Genomic DNA, 19,180 nt, shown 5'->3' on the forward strand with positions numbered 1-19,180 from the left:
ATTTGGGTACAGGTTTTTATTCAGCACCTGTTTTCAGTTTTCTTGGGTGCATATACTAGGAGTGGAATTGCTGGGGCTCATGGTAACTTCATTTATCCTTTTGAGGAACTGCCAGGCTGTGTTCCAAAGTGGCTGCACATTTACCTTTGAATGTTGGATTTTACTTGTAGTATCTTATCAGTCCTCCCATGAACTTGGGAGGTATAGATAGAACTGTCAAAATCCCCACCTTTCAAATGGAAGGCTTGAAGCTCAGAGGGTTTTTGTCCTCTGGCTACAACCAGAGGCTAGTGACTCCTTGGATGGTGTAGACTTTGATCCTTGATCACTAATGCAGTGTTTCTCCCAGGCCCTGCTTTGTATCATCAGGATGAGGACTTCAGGCTGTGTTGTTGACATATTTCTGGTGGCTGCTGCATGCTGGCACTCACATTCTTATTGAATAAAATGCCATTTCTTCCCCCTGATCTTAATGTGTTGCTCAAGAACTTGAGGGATGTAGCTTATGTCTTCCAAGTTCCTATACTTTCAGTGTTTTCAGACTCCTACCAGATTCTGCTTTCTCCACTCTGCCCTGGATGTTATAGAATCCCCTAACTTCTTACTCCAGTGTGTCTTATAGAATCCCCTAACTTCTTACTCCAGTGTGTCAGTCTGTAGCTTGGGAGGGGAAGGCGTGTTCAACTGAGCTGGGGGCGACTTTGTGTTTGTCAACTTGACCTGTCTTTCTTGCTATGGTTCAAGCTTCTGATGACCTGTCCTCCTTTTTCTCTTCTAGGCAAAACCCATTATGGTGGCTGGCTGCTCCTGGCTCCAGATGGGACAGACTTTGACAACCCAGTGCACCGGTCTCGGTAAGGACACCAGAGTGAATTCTCAGGGTGGCAGGAACCAGACAGAGAATGGAGGCCATCTGAGGGTACATTGGCAGAATGGGAGAGTAAGACAAGAATGATGTCCTGGGATGGCAGGGGTCAACTGGAACCCCCATTTGGTGAACTCACAGGGCTCACAGAAAGTCTTTGTTTTTGCGGAGTCTTCCCTTCAAACAAAGATGCTCTCATGTGGGTGCTGTCTGTTTGTGGGTCAACTTGACTCTTGATTCTCCACAGTTAACTGGAAAAAGGCAAAAGAGTAGTTGAGCACCTGTGCTTTATGCTGATGTAGTTCCCAATTCCTTTGGTGCCAAGAATGCCTCCTGCAGCTCCCTGGGACCCAGGGGCCTAGTGTAGGAACATTAGTGAAAGGGTGAGGGCCAGAGTGCTACCCTTCTTAAACATCACATTGCTCCTCTCTCCTGGGCACCCCAGCCAGGTTGGATCCCTGCTGGAGTGCAGGTGATTAAACCAGCATTGTCCTGCCTGGTGGTTTGTTCTCTTCCAGGAAGCCCTTTTAGATTATCTTTAGGTAAAACACTGTCCTTCCATTTTTATGAGCTCTCTTCTGAGTGCAAACTGCTCCAGCTCTTCTGCTTCATGTCCCTTGCATTCCAGAGCTCCCCTTCCCCTTCCTTTGGATCTCTGCTGCTCACCCTTTCTCCATCTGGACCAGGGCCCTGGGATGCATATTCTTTCCCCAGAAACATTATATTGTTTCTTTGGGCTTCCTTCTGGAGTGGGTTTGATTTTAAAGACAAACATATAACCTCGAAAATGTTTCCTGAAAACATGTCCAGGCAGTCTCCCCTTGGACACTCAATCTGGAATCACCCCCTTTAGATCCTCTTTGCAAGACCCTTCACATCCTGTTCTACCACCCAGGTAGAAGGCTCAGTAGCGACAAGTCTAGATTGCAGTTCCCAGGTCCCTTTTCTGGTTTCTATTAAGTTGTACAGAATTGCCATTTCCAGTTTCTGAAGGGATAAATCATTGTTATATTTTAAATGATATAATTCTCATCCATAGCAAAGAGACATAATATTGTAGTTAGTTCTGTGGCCTTATTGCCAGTAAAGATCTGAATGTGGTTGGGTTTTTTGAAAGGTTGAGAATAGGTCCTGGACCCTCCTGATGATCTTGAGGTTTAGGAGCTATGTCTGTCAATCATGATTTAGGCCAAGAGCCTCAGGTAGTAGACAAAGCCCTTCTCCACACAGAAGAAGGTGCCTATCTAGTCCTTTTCATTCCAGCTCTTAGTGGCATTCCTTACTCTTGGCAACCCTGGTGACCTGACCTTTGGGTGAAAAATGAGAGGGAGGTGCCCTTTGCAGTTGGCCACACCCTGGGTGAGGGTGTTTGCACTGTTTTGCTCTTTTTCCCTTTTGATTTTAGTTTAGCTCTTTCCACCACTGACTGGAGTTTAGCTGTCTTTTTTCTGTCTCCCAGTGGATCATCTGAACAAGCCCTTTTCTAGCAGTTTCCTGGATTTTTTTCAGAAGTAGTAAATCAGTGCCTTTGCATCCTTTGGTTATTCCAGATTGTGTCTGATCATTCATGCAAAAAATATCAGTACACATCAGGTGATAGCTCTGTACCAGCTGCTGTAAGGAATATAGAAAGGTGACCACACATGACTTGCTCCCATGATTTTAAGCCTTCTTGTTAAATTCCCAATATTACTGTGTGGAATCACAAGTCATTCATATGATTTGGGACTCCTCTCTGGGACCCAGCCTGGCTAATGAATCACTGTGGTTATGCCTTGGGTCTCTTTCTGCTGTCTGTCTCAGAAATTGAAGCCACGGAACCAGCAGTCCTTAGACATAGTTTTGTTAGACATAGGACTCAGCCAGCTGAGACCCAGGGCCAGGACTTCCCTAACTACAGACTCTGTGCTCCATTGCAGAAATGGCAGCGACGGTTTTCTTCATCCTTTATGAGCATGGCCTCTTGCGCTACGCCCTGGATGAGATGGTGAGTGTCCTTCTTGCCTGCCTACTCCCCTCCCCAGCTTTACCAGACCCCTGTGTTGTGGCATCATTGGTTAACATCATGTGTGAGTGCAGCAGTCCCTTCTCCAGCTTCTGTTTGGGCTTTTTTATTTTTGGCACTGGGGATTGAACCCAGGGGCACTTAAACCAACAAACCACATCCTTAGCCCTTTTTATATCTTATTTTGAGACAGGGTCTTACTAAGTTGCTTAGGGCCCGCGCTAAGTTGCTGAGGCTGACTTGACCTTGTGATCCTTTTGCCTCAGCCCTCCTGAGCCCTTGGGATCACAGGCATCAACCACCATGCTCAGCTGTTTGGGCTGTTTTGAAGGACTTGTGGAACCCATTGGAGATGACTCTGAAAACCTAGACCCTGGATTTGAGATGTCTTCAGTGGTTGAGGGTGAGGAAGTAGTGAGAGGGGAAGTCATTCTAATTCAAGGCCGATAGGAGTTTGGAGTTGGCATTGGGGAAAGTGAGGGCAAAGTCCTGGGTCTTAGCGAGGACTTTCACAGACTGTGGACCTGTGGGAGTGGATAGGGGACACAATGGGTTCATGTGCTGTCATCCCAGGACTACCTCTAAGTTTCTGACTGTAATTTGTTTTGCTTATCCCATCGATCTTGAGTGGATAATTTTTATCTGACAATAGATGCCTCCTGGTCCTGAGTGATTGTTCTTCTGGTCACTAATCCAGAGGCATATGGGCTCTTCCTGCTCTGTCACCCACCTGGTTTTCCAACTATTCCTGTGCTGGACGAATGTGTGCTGTTCTTGCTCCAGAGACCAAACACCCAACCCAACCAAGTGGAATGTTCTGGCTTTTGTTTTTCCACCCATGTCAGCCCCTGCCTTTTTCTCTAAAGGAGATTTCTCTCCCCTGTTTAATTATGACTGCACTTACAAAAGGTAAAAAAGGATGTTTTGACCACCTTTCCTGGTTCCTTTGAGTGGGTGAGAATGATGAGTGTATGTGTATCTACATGTGCATTTGGGCAGTCTTTAAAATTGGGACCATGCTAGAAAATCTAGTCATGCTATGTATGTCAAATAGGTTGACCTACCTGTCCCATGTCATTGCTTTGCTGCAGTTGTGAGAGAATTCTGGAGTGTGAGTAGAAATGACTGTGTGTTCTAAGGACCTTTCAGAGCATTGGGACCTGGGATTTTGGGTGGTCATTAGAGCTAACGTGCAAAGGCCAAAAGTGTGGTCTGTTTGCACGTGTGGCCTAAACTTGGTGGTACTTTCTGTACTTTTATTCCTGGAACCATGAATAGGCATGATATCCATACCTATTATCCCATTGCATATCTGTATTGACTGTTACCTCATAATGTGCTTCCTAAAAGAATTTTCTCCTCTGTTTGTTCTGGTGAGCAGAAGGTTTTTGCCCAGATCATCTGTAGTCCAGAATAAGTGAAAGTGAGCAGAGTAGAGGTGAATGCTGCTAGGTGGAGGCAAGATAGTGCTGCTAGGGGTAGGAACAAGAAGATGATGCTCATGGTGACTGCTGTCCTTAAGGCAGGAGGCAGACCTGCAGGGCAGACTCTACTCTACCCTTAGTGTCCTCCTGACCTGATCTTCATATGGGCAAGCATATATGGGTGGGGGCTTGGCTCCCACAAGGTTTGAGGTTTACCTTGTCTTTCCTGTTACTGGGTAGTCCCATTCTGAAGTCCTGCAGCTGTCTACCAGTGTAAAAAGTGAACCTCAAGAGCTCCCTGGATTACATTTAAGCTGGGCTTGGGCCATGAACCTGCCTGAAACAGAACTCCCTGGACTTTCCTTGGTAACTGATAATTGTGATAGGAAATCTTTCTTTGGATCCAACTGAAGTCGAGCACAATCCACTGTTCCCTTTGGCTCTGTTGCACAAGCACAAAGAAAGTGGTTGTGGGCTGCCTCTGAATTGGCACCAATGCCAAGCACATGCTGTATCCCAGAGCTGCTTCTCAATAATTGAGACCTTCGAGCCAGGAGTGCCGACACCTCACGGCCCACACTGGTCTCCCAGCAACCTGGATTCAGGCTGGGGAGTATTTCATTTGGTGCCAGGGTGAAGGTGGCCCAATGCCAGAGGTGTGGGGAAACAAAGGAGCCCCAGGAGACTTGGAAGAGAGGATATTGGGGGATGACCAGGGCTGAAAGTTTTTGTGTATGGGCTGCTTTCTGTCAGATGACCTTGGAGCAGGTGATTGACAGGTAATCAGTTAATATTGTTCTGCAGACTGTGGGTGGTACACATACTCTGGGGGTAAAGTGGCATTATTTCTATGAGTGAAAAAGAACAGTGGCAATTGTATCAAAATACCTTTAAGAATTTAAGGATTTTCCCTGTTTGATCAGGAAGTTGCAAGGGGGTCATGGGGTAGAGGCCAAGTAGGAGGAGGCAGTCAAGGTAGAGTCCAGGAAAGGTGGGTAGAGACCAGGCAGGAAGAGACAGTTGGGGTGGAAGTTCAGTAGGAAGAAATAGTCCAGGTGGAGGCTAACTGGGAAGAGGCAATTGGGGTGGAAGCCAGGTAGGAAGAAGAAGTCCAGGTGGAGGCCAGGCAGAAGGAAGCATGGTGTCTCCTCTTGTAGGATATGGAGAGACCTCTCACATGCTTGATGGCTACGTCAGTGTTTGTCCTTCGTGGTCGCTTCCCAGGACAAGCAGTTTAAAATCCAGGAGCCTTCCCTTGGCAGAGACTCCCACCTTACATTGGCTAGCAGAGTTCTGAAGGAGTAGAAGTAGGCAAGCCCATGTGGGCAGAACTTCTCTGTGAATACCTAGAAGAGCAGTGGTCCTCAGCAGTCACTGTGCCTCAGGACTGCATGGCAATGGTCCAGAGTCATCTTGATTATCACACTGGAGCAGGGATGGTACTGGTGTCTATGGGATAGAGGCCTTGGATGCTGCAACAGGCCTGTGATACATAGGACAGACCAAAGAAGGATTGGCCCAAAATGTCAACAGCACCCAGGCTGAGAACTTGCGTGATTTAGTCAGTGTTTACTTAAATTTTAGCTTATTTTTAAAATAAAAATTTTATTTTAAAAATTAAAATGCAAATTTAGTTTGCTGTCAACTCTATTCTTCAATAGCACAAGACTTTCAATTTTCTCAAGTGAGAGGTAATGGGGTGGGGTTGATCAGCTGGGCGTGTGGCAAGTGGTAGTCATAGAGTAGGGGTAGACCTGCTTTCTGGTCTGGAGAATTATGTGGGGCTCCCTATATACACCAGGCCACCCAAGGCTAGCAGTACTGCTTTTGCATTTCTTACCTAGCAAGTCATGTACATGATGTACATGGTGCTTTCTACAGGCATGCCAGGTCACCCATGTCTATAAAGTGACACCATCTGGGTGTTTGTCTCCAAAAGCAGCAGCTCTGAGCAGCGGGTGGCCACATTGGGGTCCGACTGTTCCTACTAGGCTCAGGTCTAGCTCTTGCTGGTGGCCATCCTGCTACTGATACACTGCACTATATATAATGATCTATAGCATTTTGTGATTGGTTTGTTTCCCTTAACACTTAGACACAATCTGTTATTAATTATTTGATTTGTATACAATATTACTGTTTGTTTTCATTTGCTTAAATATTAGCTTACTAAACAGACTGTGACATTTTTCCCCTTGTTGGACTCCTGTAATTTTTGGTTCTCTCTGCATTGTCTGGCATGGGTCTTGGGTGGATCAGACCTAGTAAATATTTATGGAGTTGAGCTCACCACTTTGTAATGCATTGCTGCAGAATTTCAGCTCCTGACTTAGAAAGTGGGGTAGGGGCAGTCCAGGAAAAGAGAGAAAGTGGGACAAAGGGTGGTCCTTAGAGCAAGATTATGGATGTGGTGACCCTTACAGGTCACGTCTCAGAAGGAGGAAACCTTCCACAGAGCTCTGCAGAGTGTTGAGGGGAAAGGTTATTTCAGCCTTATAGGGTTAGGTCTGAGAAAGGCAGGTGGTGTGTCTCGTGTTGTGGTGTGCAGGAAGAGGGCAGCAATCCCACTCTGATTCTGCTTTGGGAGTCCCTCTCTGCTTGGGGGCTTCTCCTGAAATGGGGGCCTGTGGGCCCATCCAACTCCAGAGCTGACCTCTGGCTTTCTGGGCAGTTCCAAGATGGGACTCCCGTTTAGGAATCTATTCCTTTTTTGGGAAATCTCTTTCTCTATACACCCACATGCCCTGTAGCTAATGGGTGTGGAGAAGAGGCATATTCCCAAAAAAAGGAAAGGAAACGTCCCAATGCAGCTGAGGTGAGGTGGCTCAGGGCAGCCTCACAGACAAGTAGCAGCCTGAGAGATCTGGCTGGGCCCCCAGCTTTTCAGGAGTGGATGGAGGTGTAGGATCTATAAACCGGAATTGCTGCTCTCCTTCACGGATAATGTGAGTGGGAGGCATGGCTGTGACAGCTGGTGCTGAGGACTGAAGCCTTCTCTCCTTAGCCTCGGAACCCCGGGCAGAGTCAAGATGGACAAGAGCTGCAGGACATATAAACCGGAATTGCTGCTTGTTTTCTCCCTGAGAAGTCTACACATGACTACCATGTTCTGCCACTATTCTGGGTAGCTTAGGGACTCGTGTGAAAGCTAAGGAGCTAGTGTGATCAGCCCAGAGGCTTAGGGACTCCGTGGTGGGCCTGTTCCCTTCCTGGAATTGAGGCAAAATAAAATCTAATGTTTTGTCTTTTTTTTTTTTTTAAATCATGATAAATATATACGACATCAAATTTAACTATCTTAATCATGTTTAAGTGTGCAATTTGGTGGCATTCAGTACACTCACACTCTTGTGCAGCCATCCCCACCATCTGACTCCAGAACTCTTTCATCCTCTCAAACTGAAATTGTTGCCATTAAACACTGACTTCTCATCCCCTCCACCCCTGCCATCGCAACCACCATTCCCCCTGCCCTCTTTCTTTCACTAGGGATGGACCCCAGGGATGCTATACCACTGAGCCACATCCCCATCTCTGTTTATTTTGAGACAGGATTTCATTAAGTTGCTGAAATTGGCCTCAAACTTAACAATCCTCCTGCCTCAATCTCCCAAGCAGTTGCAGTCATGCTCCACTGTGCCTGGTGTGCACCACTGTGCCTGGCCTACCACTATACTTTCTGTCTCTGAATTTGACTCTTCTAGAAGCCTCATACAGATTGTGTATCCCTTATCAGAAATGCTCCAGACAAGAATTGTTCGGGATTTCAGATTTTCCCAGATACTCCAATATTTGTCCATTCATATTGAGTGATCTTAGGAATGGGATTCAAATCTAAACGTGAAATTCACATATGTTTCATATATACCTTAAACATGCAGCCTGAAGATAATTTTGTACAATCATTTTAGCATACTTGGCATTTTGACTGTGTCTTGCCACATAAGGTCAGATGTGTGAACTTTCCACTTTTGATACCATTTCAGGGCTTAAAAAGCTTCAGAGTTTGGAGTTTTGATTTCAGATTTTCAGATGAGGGATGCTCACCCTGAGTGGAATCATACAATATTTATCTTTTTGTATCTCTTATTTCACTTAGCACAAGTGTCCTCAAAGCTCATTCATGTTGTAGCCTATCAGGATTTCCTTATTTTTATCTGTGGTAGGCCTACTGCCCTTGAATCTCATCTGCCTCTGCCCCCGTGGCCTCTTCCACTTGGAGGCCACGGGGTATGTGAGTGGGAGGCATGGCTGTGACAGCTGGTGCTGAGGACTGAAGCTTCTCTCCTTAGCCTTGAGAACCCCGGACAGAGTCAAGATGGAAAAAGAGCTGCGGGACATTGTTGGGGCCATGCTGAGGGCATCAGCTTAGCCCACTTTCCTAGACATCGTAGGGAAACACTTTCCCTTTTAGGGGTACGTGTTTTCTCAGGGACAGCCTGTGGGTTTGTCAATCTCATAGGATGTGACGGTCAGCCAAAGAGTTAAATTGAGGACACCTGTGTTCCTGTGTTTAGTGATAGGGCTGGTCTGCAAGATCCTCAGTGGATCTGTGCTGACAGGCAAGACTCTGGCTGCTTTAAAGTTTGCTGTTTGTAAGAGAATCCAAAAAATTCCTGTGACCTTAGGACCTTTTCCCACCTTGTTCTGGAAGCATTTCTGTTACTGTTATTGTATAAAAGCCTGAGCACTGCACAGGGACCCAGGGTTCCTAGGAGGAGGGTATCACCACTTGGTCTTTAGGAACTGGCATTTGAGTTTGTCACTCCATACTTTGCAGTTGATCTCTGTAGCCTGATTCTCCCAAAGCCATCTTTGCCCTACATTAGAGTGTCTTCAAGGTGCAGCTCTGAGCCCATCTTTGACTTACCATTCAACGTGGTCTTCAGGGAACATTCTTATTTGGGAACACTGCTTTGAGCTCTGACTTCATTGCTTCCAGTTTAGAGCTTTTCAAGGCAGACTGCCTGAACAGGCAAATAGCCTGCCTCTTCCCCTGGCATTGGGGCCCATTGACTGTGTCTGATTCTTTGGTCACTGTGACTTTGGGGTCATAACAAAGACTAGTGGTGGAAGGATTCACAGCCGTAAGAAGGTCCTTCTCCTGAACTCAGGCCTACGGACTCACGGTGGACTGTAGCAGAAGCATGGTATAGATACTATGAAAGGCAGTAGGTGGTTGGGGGAGGCAGAGAAGTCTTCTGGGAGGAAAGAGGTGGTGTTGGCTGCCTTCCTGCTCATTGTGGAGTTTTGGGGAGGAGCAGTATGCCTGCCTTGGCTCCTGGGTTGTCTCTTTGTGCACACTCACTAATGTGGTCCTCATTGGTCAGTAGATATTATGTGCATTTCACTGAGACCAAGACTCAGTGGGGCTTATACTAGTCTCCTCCAACCTCAAGGAATGTTCTAAAACCCCAATGGATGCCTGAAACTACCGATAGTACTGAACCCTGTATATACCATGTGTTTTCCTATATATTCATCCTATGATGAAGTTTAATTTATAAATTAGGAATAATAAGGGATTAATAATAATAATAAATAGAAAAATCATAGCATACTGTAGTAAAATTGATACAAATGTTGCTTAAAACATCTCAGCAACCATCTTGATAATCAAATCCACTGTCACAGTATTATAGTGCTTGTGCTCAAGTGACCCTTACTTTACTTAATAATGGCCCCAAAGTTCAAGAGCAGTGATGCAGGCAACTCAGATATGCCAAAGAGAAGCCAGAGAATGCTGCCTATATGTGAAAAGGTGAAAGTTCAAGACTTAAAAAGGAAAATGTATCTTGAAGTTGCTAAGATCTGTGGTGACAGGTAATCTTGTTATCTGTGAAATCATGAAGCAAAAGAAATTTGGGCCAGTTTTCTACCCAGTTGACCATGAAAACTAAAACTCCAAATAAGGGGCGATGAACCCATGTGGTATTGGAAACCCTTACTAACTGTTGTCTTAAGATGTGAAATTAGAGGTGTCCCTGAAGTCCATTTGTTGACAAGTTCCACACAGTTTTCCTCAAAACTCTGTGATGTGCCACATCACATGTTAGAAGGGAGCATGTAGCTGCAGGAACATTCTTCATGTGTTTCTGTGGGACATTGCTAGAATGACATTATCTTCTGGAAATGGGCCTGAGCTTTAAGCTGCTCCCCTTCCCTGCCCCTCTTTTTAACTAGAGCTGGGAAGTTGGGGGAGAATCTTTTGGGACACAGCTTGAGAGACTGTGTGTGGGACAGTGACAGAGTTCTGTGTCCCAGTAGCTCTTTCTCCTTATTTGACAACTCTTCATACTGGCCCTGTGGCATTTCCCACATAGGGAGTAACTAGAGGACAGAATCTACATGGTTGATTGTGGGGTCGTGGACAGAGAACAGAGTAGATTCTTGGGGGCAAAGACCAGGGGGTTTCTAACTGTGCAGGACCTGACCCAGACCTTCCTTGTTATAGGTGAGGAAGTGCAGCAGGTGAGGGGAGTATAATTGAGACTGTCCCTGGAACTGAACCACAGATGTGGGAAGAGTAGCCAGGACCCTGGGCAGCAGTCTATGAGCTGCCCTTTTGGGGAGTGGAGGCTGTGGAAGGGAAGCAACTGACTCTCCATACAGGGACCTGTGCAGGGGCATTTGAAAGTTGTGTGCTACTGTGGTTCAGATGAGTGTCCCCCAAAGGTTCATATGTAAGGATCTGGTTCCCTGAGTGGCCCTGTGGGAGGTGCTGTGGATCTTGAAGAGGTGGGACCTTAGTATTTAGGTCTTTGAGGGTGAGCACTCATAAGGTATTAGTGTGTCTCTGCTTTCTGACTGGAGATATGACCACTTGCCCTTGTGTATGTTCCCACCACAATGTGCTGCCCTCACCAAAGGTCCAGAGTGATGGGGCTTCCCAGTTTTATATTTGAATCTTCAGAAACATGAGCCAAAATAAATCTCTCTTTACTTCATGAAGAACCCATGTAAGGTATTTTGTTATAGTGGTACAGAACTAATACATGTGCCTCCACTATGGGATTTCTGTATGCACAGCCTAAGCCTCACAGAGGGAGGAAGTTAGAGAAAAATGCAGCAATGTGCCAGAAGGACAGAGAAGGTCAGATGGAAGGGTACAAGTCAGTCTGTGCAGGCAAGGGGGAAGGTTCTGTGGTTCACCCTGAGTCTTTGGGAGAGCCAAGAGAGGACATAGGTCATCTAGGTCAGACCAAGTCCCTCTTCCCTGTGTCCCTTGTCCCTAGGATACCTGTTAAGAACACGGAGAACACTTAATTACTTACTTTATTTCCATGTGGAAACACAGAAGAGTCGACACATTAAGGACTGAACTCGCATTGAAGGCATTAGTAATAGCACAGCAGTGTGTGGTAGGTGACTGGCACTGGATCTATCTGCTATCCTCTTCAACTTCCGTGCTTGAGTTTCTGTGGTAAACATTTCAATTAGCTCCCCCTGAAAATCTGCCTTTAAGTTTCAGACCATGCTGAGAGAATTGGTGACCTTGGCTCTCTGTGAATGCCTTTCTGTCTCAGCAGTCCATCCAGTGTCCTTACCTTCCTTTGGTTCCATAAGTGGTGAGTCAAGGGCAGCAAACAGGACTTAGCTACCCACCTACATCAGTGCCATAAGTAGATCCCAGAGATCACTCTCCCCTGCCTTCCTCAGCATACCTACAACTAGTCAGTGAGTGTGCATCTCATTGCCTTCTGTCCTGCCCATGCCACTTGCATAGCTCTTAGTGATGGGGAGGAAGTAATGGAGCAGTGGGAGTGGCAGTTCTGTGAAGTTTGTAGAAGACTTTCTGATGGGCAGTGAGGAGAAGATGGACTGTGATGAGCACCCTGGTCATTGTCTCACAGCCTCGGTGGACTTGTCTGCAGCAGCTGCCATGCCCTGTTGGCTGCAGGCTGTGATGATGTGCTGGGCATCTTCCTCCTGCAGAGTGGAGTGTTGGGTAAATAGATGGCTCTCAGTAATTGGGTAGGAAACTAATTAAATAGCAGCAGGGAAAGAACTGTCAAAGAACTCATTTTATGGGCATTCACAACAGAAAACATTTAAAACATTTAGAAATAAAGGAGCAAAGCCTAGTGGCTAATGCCAGGGTATTCACGAATGATCATGCCCATACTTGCACATACAGACCTGGGCAGCCAAAAGCCAGCTGCCACACTCTCCAGGATGAATCCCCTCCACCCTCAGCTTTTGGAGTCCCCTTGGACCTTGCCGTTGAACCCAGTTAGCTTGCCCATTACATGTGACTTTCTTGGGAAATAGGTAATGCTGTCAGTCAGAAAACAAATGAGTCAATCCTGGAAGGGATAGTTATGGCAGCTTAATATGTTAGTGTCATAATCTTCATGCTCTCTCCACTCCTCAAAACCCTCTCTCAGAAGAATCTTCTGTTTGGCCAGGAAGGGAACATCCTTTTGATGAGGGAAGTCTCCCTGAACACCAGGGAGTGGTGATGCTTCACGGTCTCAGAGACATTGGTGAACTGCTTGGGGCATTGCAGCAAAGGGGGTGTCGCCTCATTGTGTTGTGTGCTCACCTGTGCTGAAGTGAAATGAGTGAATTGCAAGGTGGTTTCCGTCTGTGAGGGAGGTGCTGATCATTCACACAGCATGGTAGTTGTACTCATTTCCTCTGGTCATTATAAGAAGTTGCCATAAACTTAATAGCTTAAAACAACATTTACTTTCTCTCTTACAATACTGGAGGTCCAGAGTTCAAGTCAAGGTGTGGTTGGTCTTGTTCCCACTGGAGGCTCTGCAGGAGAATCCCTGTCTCAACTTTTCACAGACTCCAGTAGTCACTGCTTGTATTCCTCGGCTCCTGGCCTCTTCTTCACTTCCCTGCAGCCTCTTGTTCTTGTCACAAGTTTGCTCATCTTTGTCAAATCTCCCTGTTCTCCTCTTATGAGGACCCTTGGGATTGCATTTTTTTAAGACCCCCTGCATAATCTTTCCATTTTGATATCCTTAATTTAATCATATCTGAAAAGTTGGTTTTGTCAACTAGAGAATCTTCATACATTCTGGAGATTAAGGCATGCATGTCTTTGGGGACTGTTATTCAGCCAGCCACAGAGGGCATAACCAGAGGGAACTACTATAGAAACAGAAGGACAGGTGCACTCTGCCTGAACAGCTTCCAGAGAGATGGTACTGGGCCAGGCTCAAAGTTCTGCAATGATATTGCCTGGACCTGGCTAGGAGAGTAACAGGAAAGGCCATCCTCTTCCCAGCAGACCTGCCACCTCTGTATGAGCAGAGAGTGTGACTTCTCCCTTCTTTTCTTGGCTGTCTTATCTTGAGCCAGGGGAGCTCAGCAGGGTTCAGTGGGACTCTAGGATGCCACTGCTAGGCATGAGCCCAGCACAGAAGGGAAGGTTGAAGAGGGTCCACAGAGATTGCCCTTGATGGATGTGTGCATTCTTCACCTGGGGTCAGCATCTCTTCTGCTGGGGTGTGTGTGTTTAGATTGAGAAGAAATAAGGGAACATCTGCATAGAAAAGGACCTAAAAAGAGCCAGCCCTTCCTTATGTAGTTGAGGTGACAAAGAAGACTTCACTCAGGGCTTGGCAGCAAGTCTGCTTGTGAGGTGAGCTCCTTTGAGGGGAGGATGCAGCTACCTGACTGCTGCGCATCCCATTTACCAAGCTGGCCCTGGGGAGAGGCAAGGAAGGAAGGTAAGACTCCTTGTTCTTTAGGAGTCTGTTGTTATAGTGGTGAGACTGGTCTTCTATTTACTTCTCAAATATAAGGTGCAGATCAAGCTTGGGACACTAAGGTGAAGGAAGGCCAAAGTCCCCAGAACCACAGGGCCTTAAAATTTAAGACTATTCCACCTCCAACTGGCTGCACAAAGCAGGCTTGTCCTGTCAAGCAGAAGGGTCTTAGAGGTATGATTCCCTACCTCTGTCCCTCCTTGGTAACCTTGCTCCTGGGCTTCCCTCTGCACCTCTGCCTAGTTGGTAAGGTCATGCTTGGATAGGCTGCTTCTCAAAGTCAATACGCAACATGGATGTGTTGCTCTGGCTTTCCTTAGCCATTTGAACATCCAGAGACTGGAGGATCCTTGAAGTGCCTGCATCTCAGCTGAAAAGAGGTAGTGCTGATGCTCATTAGTGGCATAGGCAGATGCCCTGGGCTCACCACTGGGTACTGACTACATTACTTGGTCTAATAATGCAGAATTAAAAAGTAATGCACTAGATTGGAGGGGTAGCTCAGTGATAGAGCATGTGCCTAGCACACCAGCGCAAAGCCCTAGATTTGATCCCCAGCAACGCCTTTCATACTTGTGTGGAGAGTTAAATGCACTACAACTTCAGCATGAGAAGTAGCTGTGAGTTCATATTTGATGTGCCCTGGTCACATTAAACATATGGTGGGCACCACATGGTATGCAACACCGTAGAGATTGCAGCCTCATCCTCAGTGGATGGAAAGGCAAGCAGTGGGAATCTTTGTCTTCTCACTCTCCTTACCAGAATGGGAGTGGGCCATAGAAAGGCAAGAACATGGTTGGTGGGAACTCTTGAAGGCTTGAAGTCTTTTTATCTTCGTTTGCTCCCACTCATGTTCTGTGTCTTTCCTGTGTGTGTTGGGTCAGATTGCTGTGCCAAGCAGAAAAATGGGAGTAAACATTTGCTCCTGAGGTCATGCAACCATTTTTCTGTAGAGAAAGACGAACTCTCACTGGTGTTGCCAGTGGATATACAGATTGTCTGCTTAGTTGTTCCCTTGCCCTGCTACTGTTGGACCCATGGGATGAGAGGAACAGGGCCTGCCAGGCAAGGGGTGGGCTGTCCCTGTTGTCCCTCACCTGTAGAAGGAACAGACCTGGGCATGTGCACATCTGTTGGCTTAAGGCATCTACCAGCCATTTAGGAGGTCACAGGTGTATGTGTTTAAAATTTGACACCTGATGCAGCATGTATAGGTGTTTGAAGGATGGATAGAAGAGGTTGCTGTGTAGAATATTTGACTTTTGGGTGGAATCACACACTTGAGGATTGTGGCAGTTTTTGCTGTACTGGTTTCTTCCATATGTCCTTAGCCTTTCCCATTTGGGAAAAAAGTATTTGCCTAGTTTTAGAACACATTCAATTATTTGGTTTAAATATTTTGTTTCTTTCAAAGTCAAGTATTTGAATTATGAAACAGCCTTGAAGACTTGGAAGTGAGGGTTCCCTCACTCAGGCAGCACAAACTTAACTGCAGTGAATGCTCTAGGTGAGGATTTTCTGAGGGGAGCAATCTCCTTTTCCCAGCACAGAGGGTAGTACATGGCCACACCTGCAGAGAAGTGCCTACTGTGGGATCTGAGAGGCCTGGGCAGCAGTCTCCCAGCCCTCACAGTTATTTTATTTTCTCATTAGCATGATGGTGGGGAGGGGAGGGCAGTAAAATGTTACATAACAAATATCCATTTTTTTTTCCCTATAGCATAGTATTTGGATCCTATGTTCTGGCAGAAAATGGGTCAGAAGGGAATTTTAAAGGCATCACAGAACTTTGTTTTTCCAAAACAATATATTTACATAGATTAAAAAGTCCAGATATGTAGCCACAAGACTTGTAACACAAAAGAGTATCAAGCTGTCCTGGGCCTTCCTAGCTCCCAGAGGAAGCAAGGGTATTCTAGAACATTTTTCTATATTTGTAAGTAACATGTTTTTACTGCTACTTCTTTTTTTAATTTTCTTTCCTTTCTTTTTTCTTTTTTTTCTTTTCCTTCTTTTTTTTTTTAACTGCTATTTCTTGTATTTCAAAAGATATCATCTATTGATTTTATGCACCATAAAATAGGTTTTAGGTCTGTACACTTGCCTGGCTTTGCCACTCCTCTCCTACAGCACGTGCATATGTGTGCACACATGTATGTGTGGCACATGCACAATCACATCCTCTTTTACCTTCATTTCATCAGGTTGGTTGCATCAAGTTAAATATTGGGGTTACATCAGTAGAGTCTGTATTATTATGACAGTGTAAAATGTGCACATTCAAGCCATGTAGTAAACTAGGATTCCATTTCCTTACAAGACATTTGGTTTTTCTTGCCTTTAATATCACCTTCCTGCACCTTCATTTGTTTGATTTTCTGTTTAACTATTTCTAATTGAACCTAAATTTTCCAACAGAACTATAGCACCTCCTCTGGGTGGAGACAACTGTCTAGGACATTGGTTCCTTTTTGCCCTGGTAGCAGCTCTCAAGGAGCCTTCTGGCCCTGTGTTCTAGTGCAGTCTGACCTTTCTCCCACCTACTGTGTAGCTCTTGACCTGGGCTTTTGCTTCACCATCTTCACTGTCAGCCTGAGAATTCTCTTCCTTTTCCCTGATTTCTTAGGTCCATCTTTTCTTTATTTTGGTTTACTTCTTCATTTGGGCAGCTTCCCAAGAAAGGCACGAGGGAGGAGAGGTCTTTGAAGCCCGGCCATTCTGAGGACGCCTTTCCTACCCACACTCTGGGTTGGTGGCTGTGCTGTCTGTAGGATGTGATATAGGAAATAATTTTCCCTTGGAATTCTGAAGACATTGTTCTTTGTCTTTAACTTCTGCTGGTACTCCTGAGAAGTTTGTGTACAAAGATCTGATTCCTGATTGTTTGTAAATGAACTAAATTTTTGCTCTGAACACTCTTTTCCCCTTGAGTTCTAAACTTACATAAATATATACCTTGGTATGGACTTGTGATTTGTCCTTCAGCTGAAAAGCCTGTATATCTTTCAACAAGGAAAGTTCTGTCCTGGCCCAGCATGTTTGCTTGTGTTGTTTCCTCTGGTAATTTCCTTTGCTTTGTTTTCACTGGTCTTTACCTCTGCAACTCCTGTGATTTGGCTGCCAGTTCTTCTGGGCAGAGTCTCTAATGTTACTGTCTTTTCGCAATGCTTTGGTCCTGAATTGCATTAACCCTGCCTTAGAATCCTTCTGCTCCGTCCTTGTTTTTTTGGTTTTCAGTTTTAAGTGCTGCTGCTGCTGCTGTGTTTTTTTTTTGTTTTGTTTTGTTTTTTGGGGGGCGAGTGGTGGGTTTTTTTGTTTGTTTGTTTTGGTGGAGCTGGGGATCAAATCCAGGGCCTTGCTCGTACTAGGCAAGTGTTCTACCACTGAGCTAGGCCCCAACTCCTGTTTTAGCTTCTTATAGCTCCCTTTTTGTTCTTTATATGTACCCTTTTAGAACCTCTCATTTGTGTTTCCTGGATGTGGTAGTTTCTGTAATCATTTCAGTTATTTTGAACTGTTCTATCTCTGGTCTGATATGCATTCTCCTAGTTTCCTTTCTGTTGGTTTTAGTCTTGGACTTTCTCAAATGAGTAGTATCTCTTAGAATGAGACTGAGCATGTGTATGGAGTGCATGGGGGTGAGTTCATTAATAGGCCTTAGAAGGACAACCAGGCTGGGGACTGGCTCCCTTGAGAGAACCCTTGAATATCCCTAGTTATAAACTACTTCATTTCCATTCTTTGGAGAATTCCAATTCTAGGAGGTCTTTCTCTTGGGTTGGTCAGTTTCCTGAAATATGAATTTCCTTATCTCCAGCCTGTGGGGCCTTCCCTTTCAGGATGCTGACTTTCTTGGAGTGTTCCTGCTGTTAGTTCACTCCTCCCAACCTCCAGCTGTGCATGCTGCCCCAGAATCAGAATTTTTTTCAGGGAGAACACTTTGGTTGCTGCTGGCTGGTACAAAACAGGGAATCTCTGGAACTGGGCCTCTGGCATCTGGCTGCCCTTTGTATAGTTGCAGATCAGTCTCTTGTGTCTGAATCCCCTGGGGTCTCTAAGCCCTGAACTCTCTAGTGTTGGGGGCAGTGTCAACTTGCTGCCTCTGCCCCCATATAGTCACTGATCATGTATCTAACCACTCCCTACTCCAAAATTTAATTGATATCTTTTGTTCTTGATAGTTTATACCTTTCTTTTTTCCTTTATGGTCATTTTTGTTAGAATTTCAGCAGGAAATTGAACACACTGCTATGTTCAGTCAACCATGTATAAATGGAGGTCCCCTGTGCATGCAGGAATGGTCTGCACACTAATGGTGTGTGCTGGTTGCCACCGTGGGCAAGCCCTTCCTGCTATTCCCTGCCCTTGTTTGATCCTGTGTGGGTCATATTGTTGCTCTGGGCCTGGATAGTTCTTTGTGTGTACTTGGCAGGTTGTGCATGAGGGTGTGTGAATGAATGCAAATGCACGAATACCTCCCAGGAGACGTATGTGTTCCCATCCTGAGTTAAATGTTCCTTCCGTTATTTGCTTCAACCCCTTTTATAAGGAAGAGATACTTTCATAAATAGTTGAAATCCACCCCCCACCCCCCAAAAAAGAAAAAGAAATCCCAAATTCTCCTGTTGAAAGCCCAAGGGTTACCGACTACTCTTCCAGAAGACTAGAGGGAGACAGTTTATCTAATCTGTTGTGAACAAGCGCTTCACTGATGGCCTGGTCACCTACCTGGTACCAACAATAAGATAGATCCTTGTTGCCATGGCCTGGGCAGGCTCTGCAACTGATACTCTGGCAGCCTTGAGCAATACCATCAGGGAGACCCAGGGGCATGGACTGTCCTTATTCCAGGGCCACAGAGTGCCAGTATTCCTAAGCTCTACTCCGTGCATTTCTTAAGAGCGCCACAACCTCAGGAAACCACAAGAATTCAAACTCATTCATTCATGTGTTGCTTGATTTGCTGTGTGTCTTGGATGGCTTAAAGTTGGGAAAGTAAAGATGGAAACAGGTCCTTACCTTCCAGAATCTCATAGATTAGCTAGAAAAACCAAGGGGTCAGCCATTGTGGGGAGCATAAACAGTGAGACAGACAGACACCGTCTCCCTGCCCATCTGCAGGAGCCAACTGGTGAGCTCTGGGACTCCAGGAAAGAAG

The 19,180-nt window shown here is 45.7% G+C and overlaps 1 protein-coding gene across 5 annotated transcripts in view; it reads left to right on the forward strand.

The window, feature by feature from the left end:
- Mprip (myosin phosphatase Rho interacting protein) overlaps positions 1-19,180 on the forward strand; it is a 143,837-nt gene that overhangs the window by 32,491 nt on the left and 92,166 nt on the right. For all 5 annotated transcript variants that reach the window (XM_047543199.1, XM_047543198.1, XM_047543197.1 and 2 more), the window contains exons 2-3: positions 779-854; positions 2,784-2,852. In XM_047543199.1, coding sequence (XP_047399155.1) covers positions 2,787-2,852 — 66 coding nt within the window. In that variant the 5' untranslated portion in view covers positions 779-854; positions 2,784-2,786. The remainder of the gene's footprint in view (positions 1-778; positions 855-2,783; positions 2,853-19,180) is intronic.

Source organism: Sciurus carolinensis, chromosome 3 (assembly GCF_902686445.1).
Source record: "Sciurus carolinensis chromosome 3, mSciCar1.2, whole genome shotgun sequence".
In the NCBI taxonomy this organism is placed as follows: domain Eukaryota; kingdom Metazoa; phylum Chordata; class Mammalia; order Rodentia; family Sciuridae; genus Sciurus; species Sciurus carolinensis.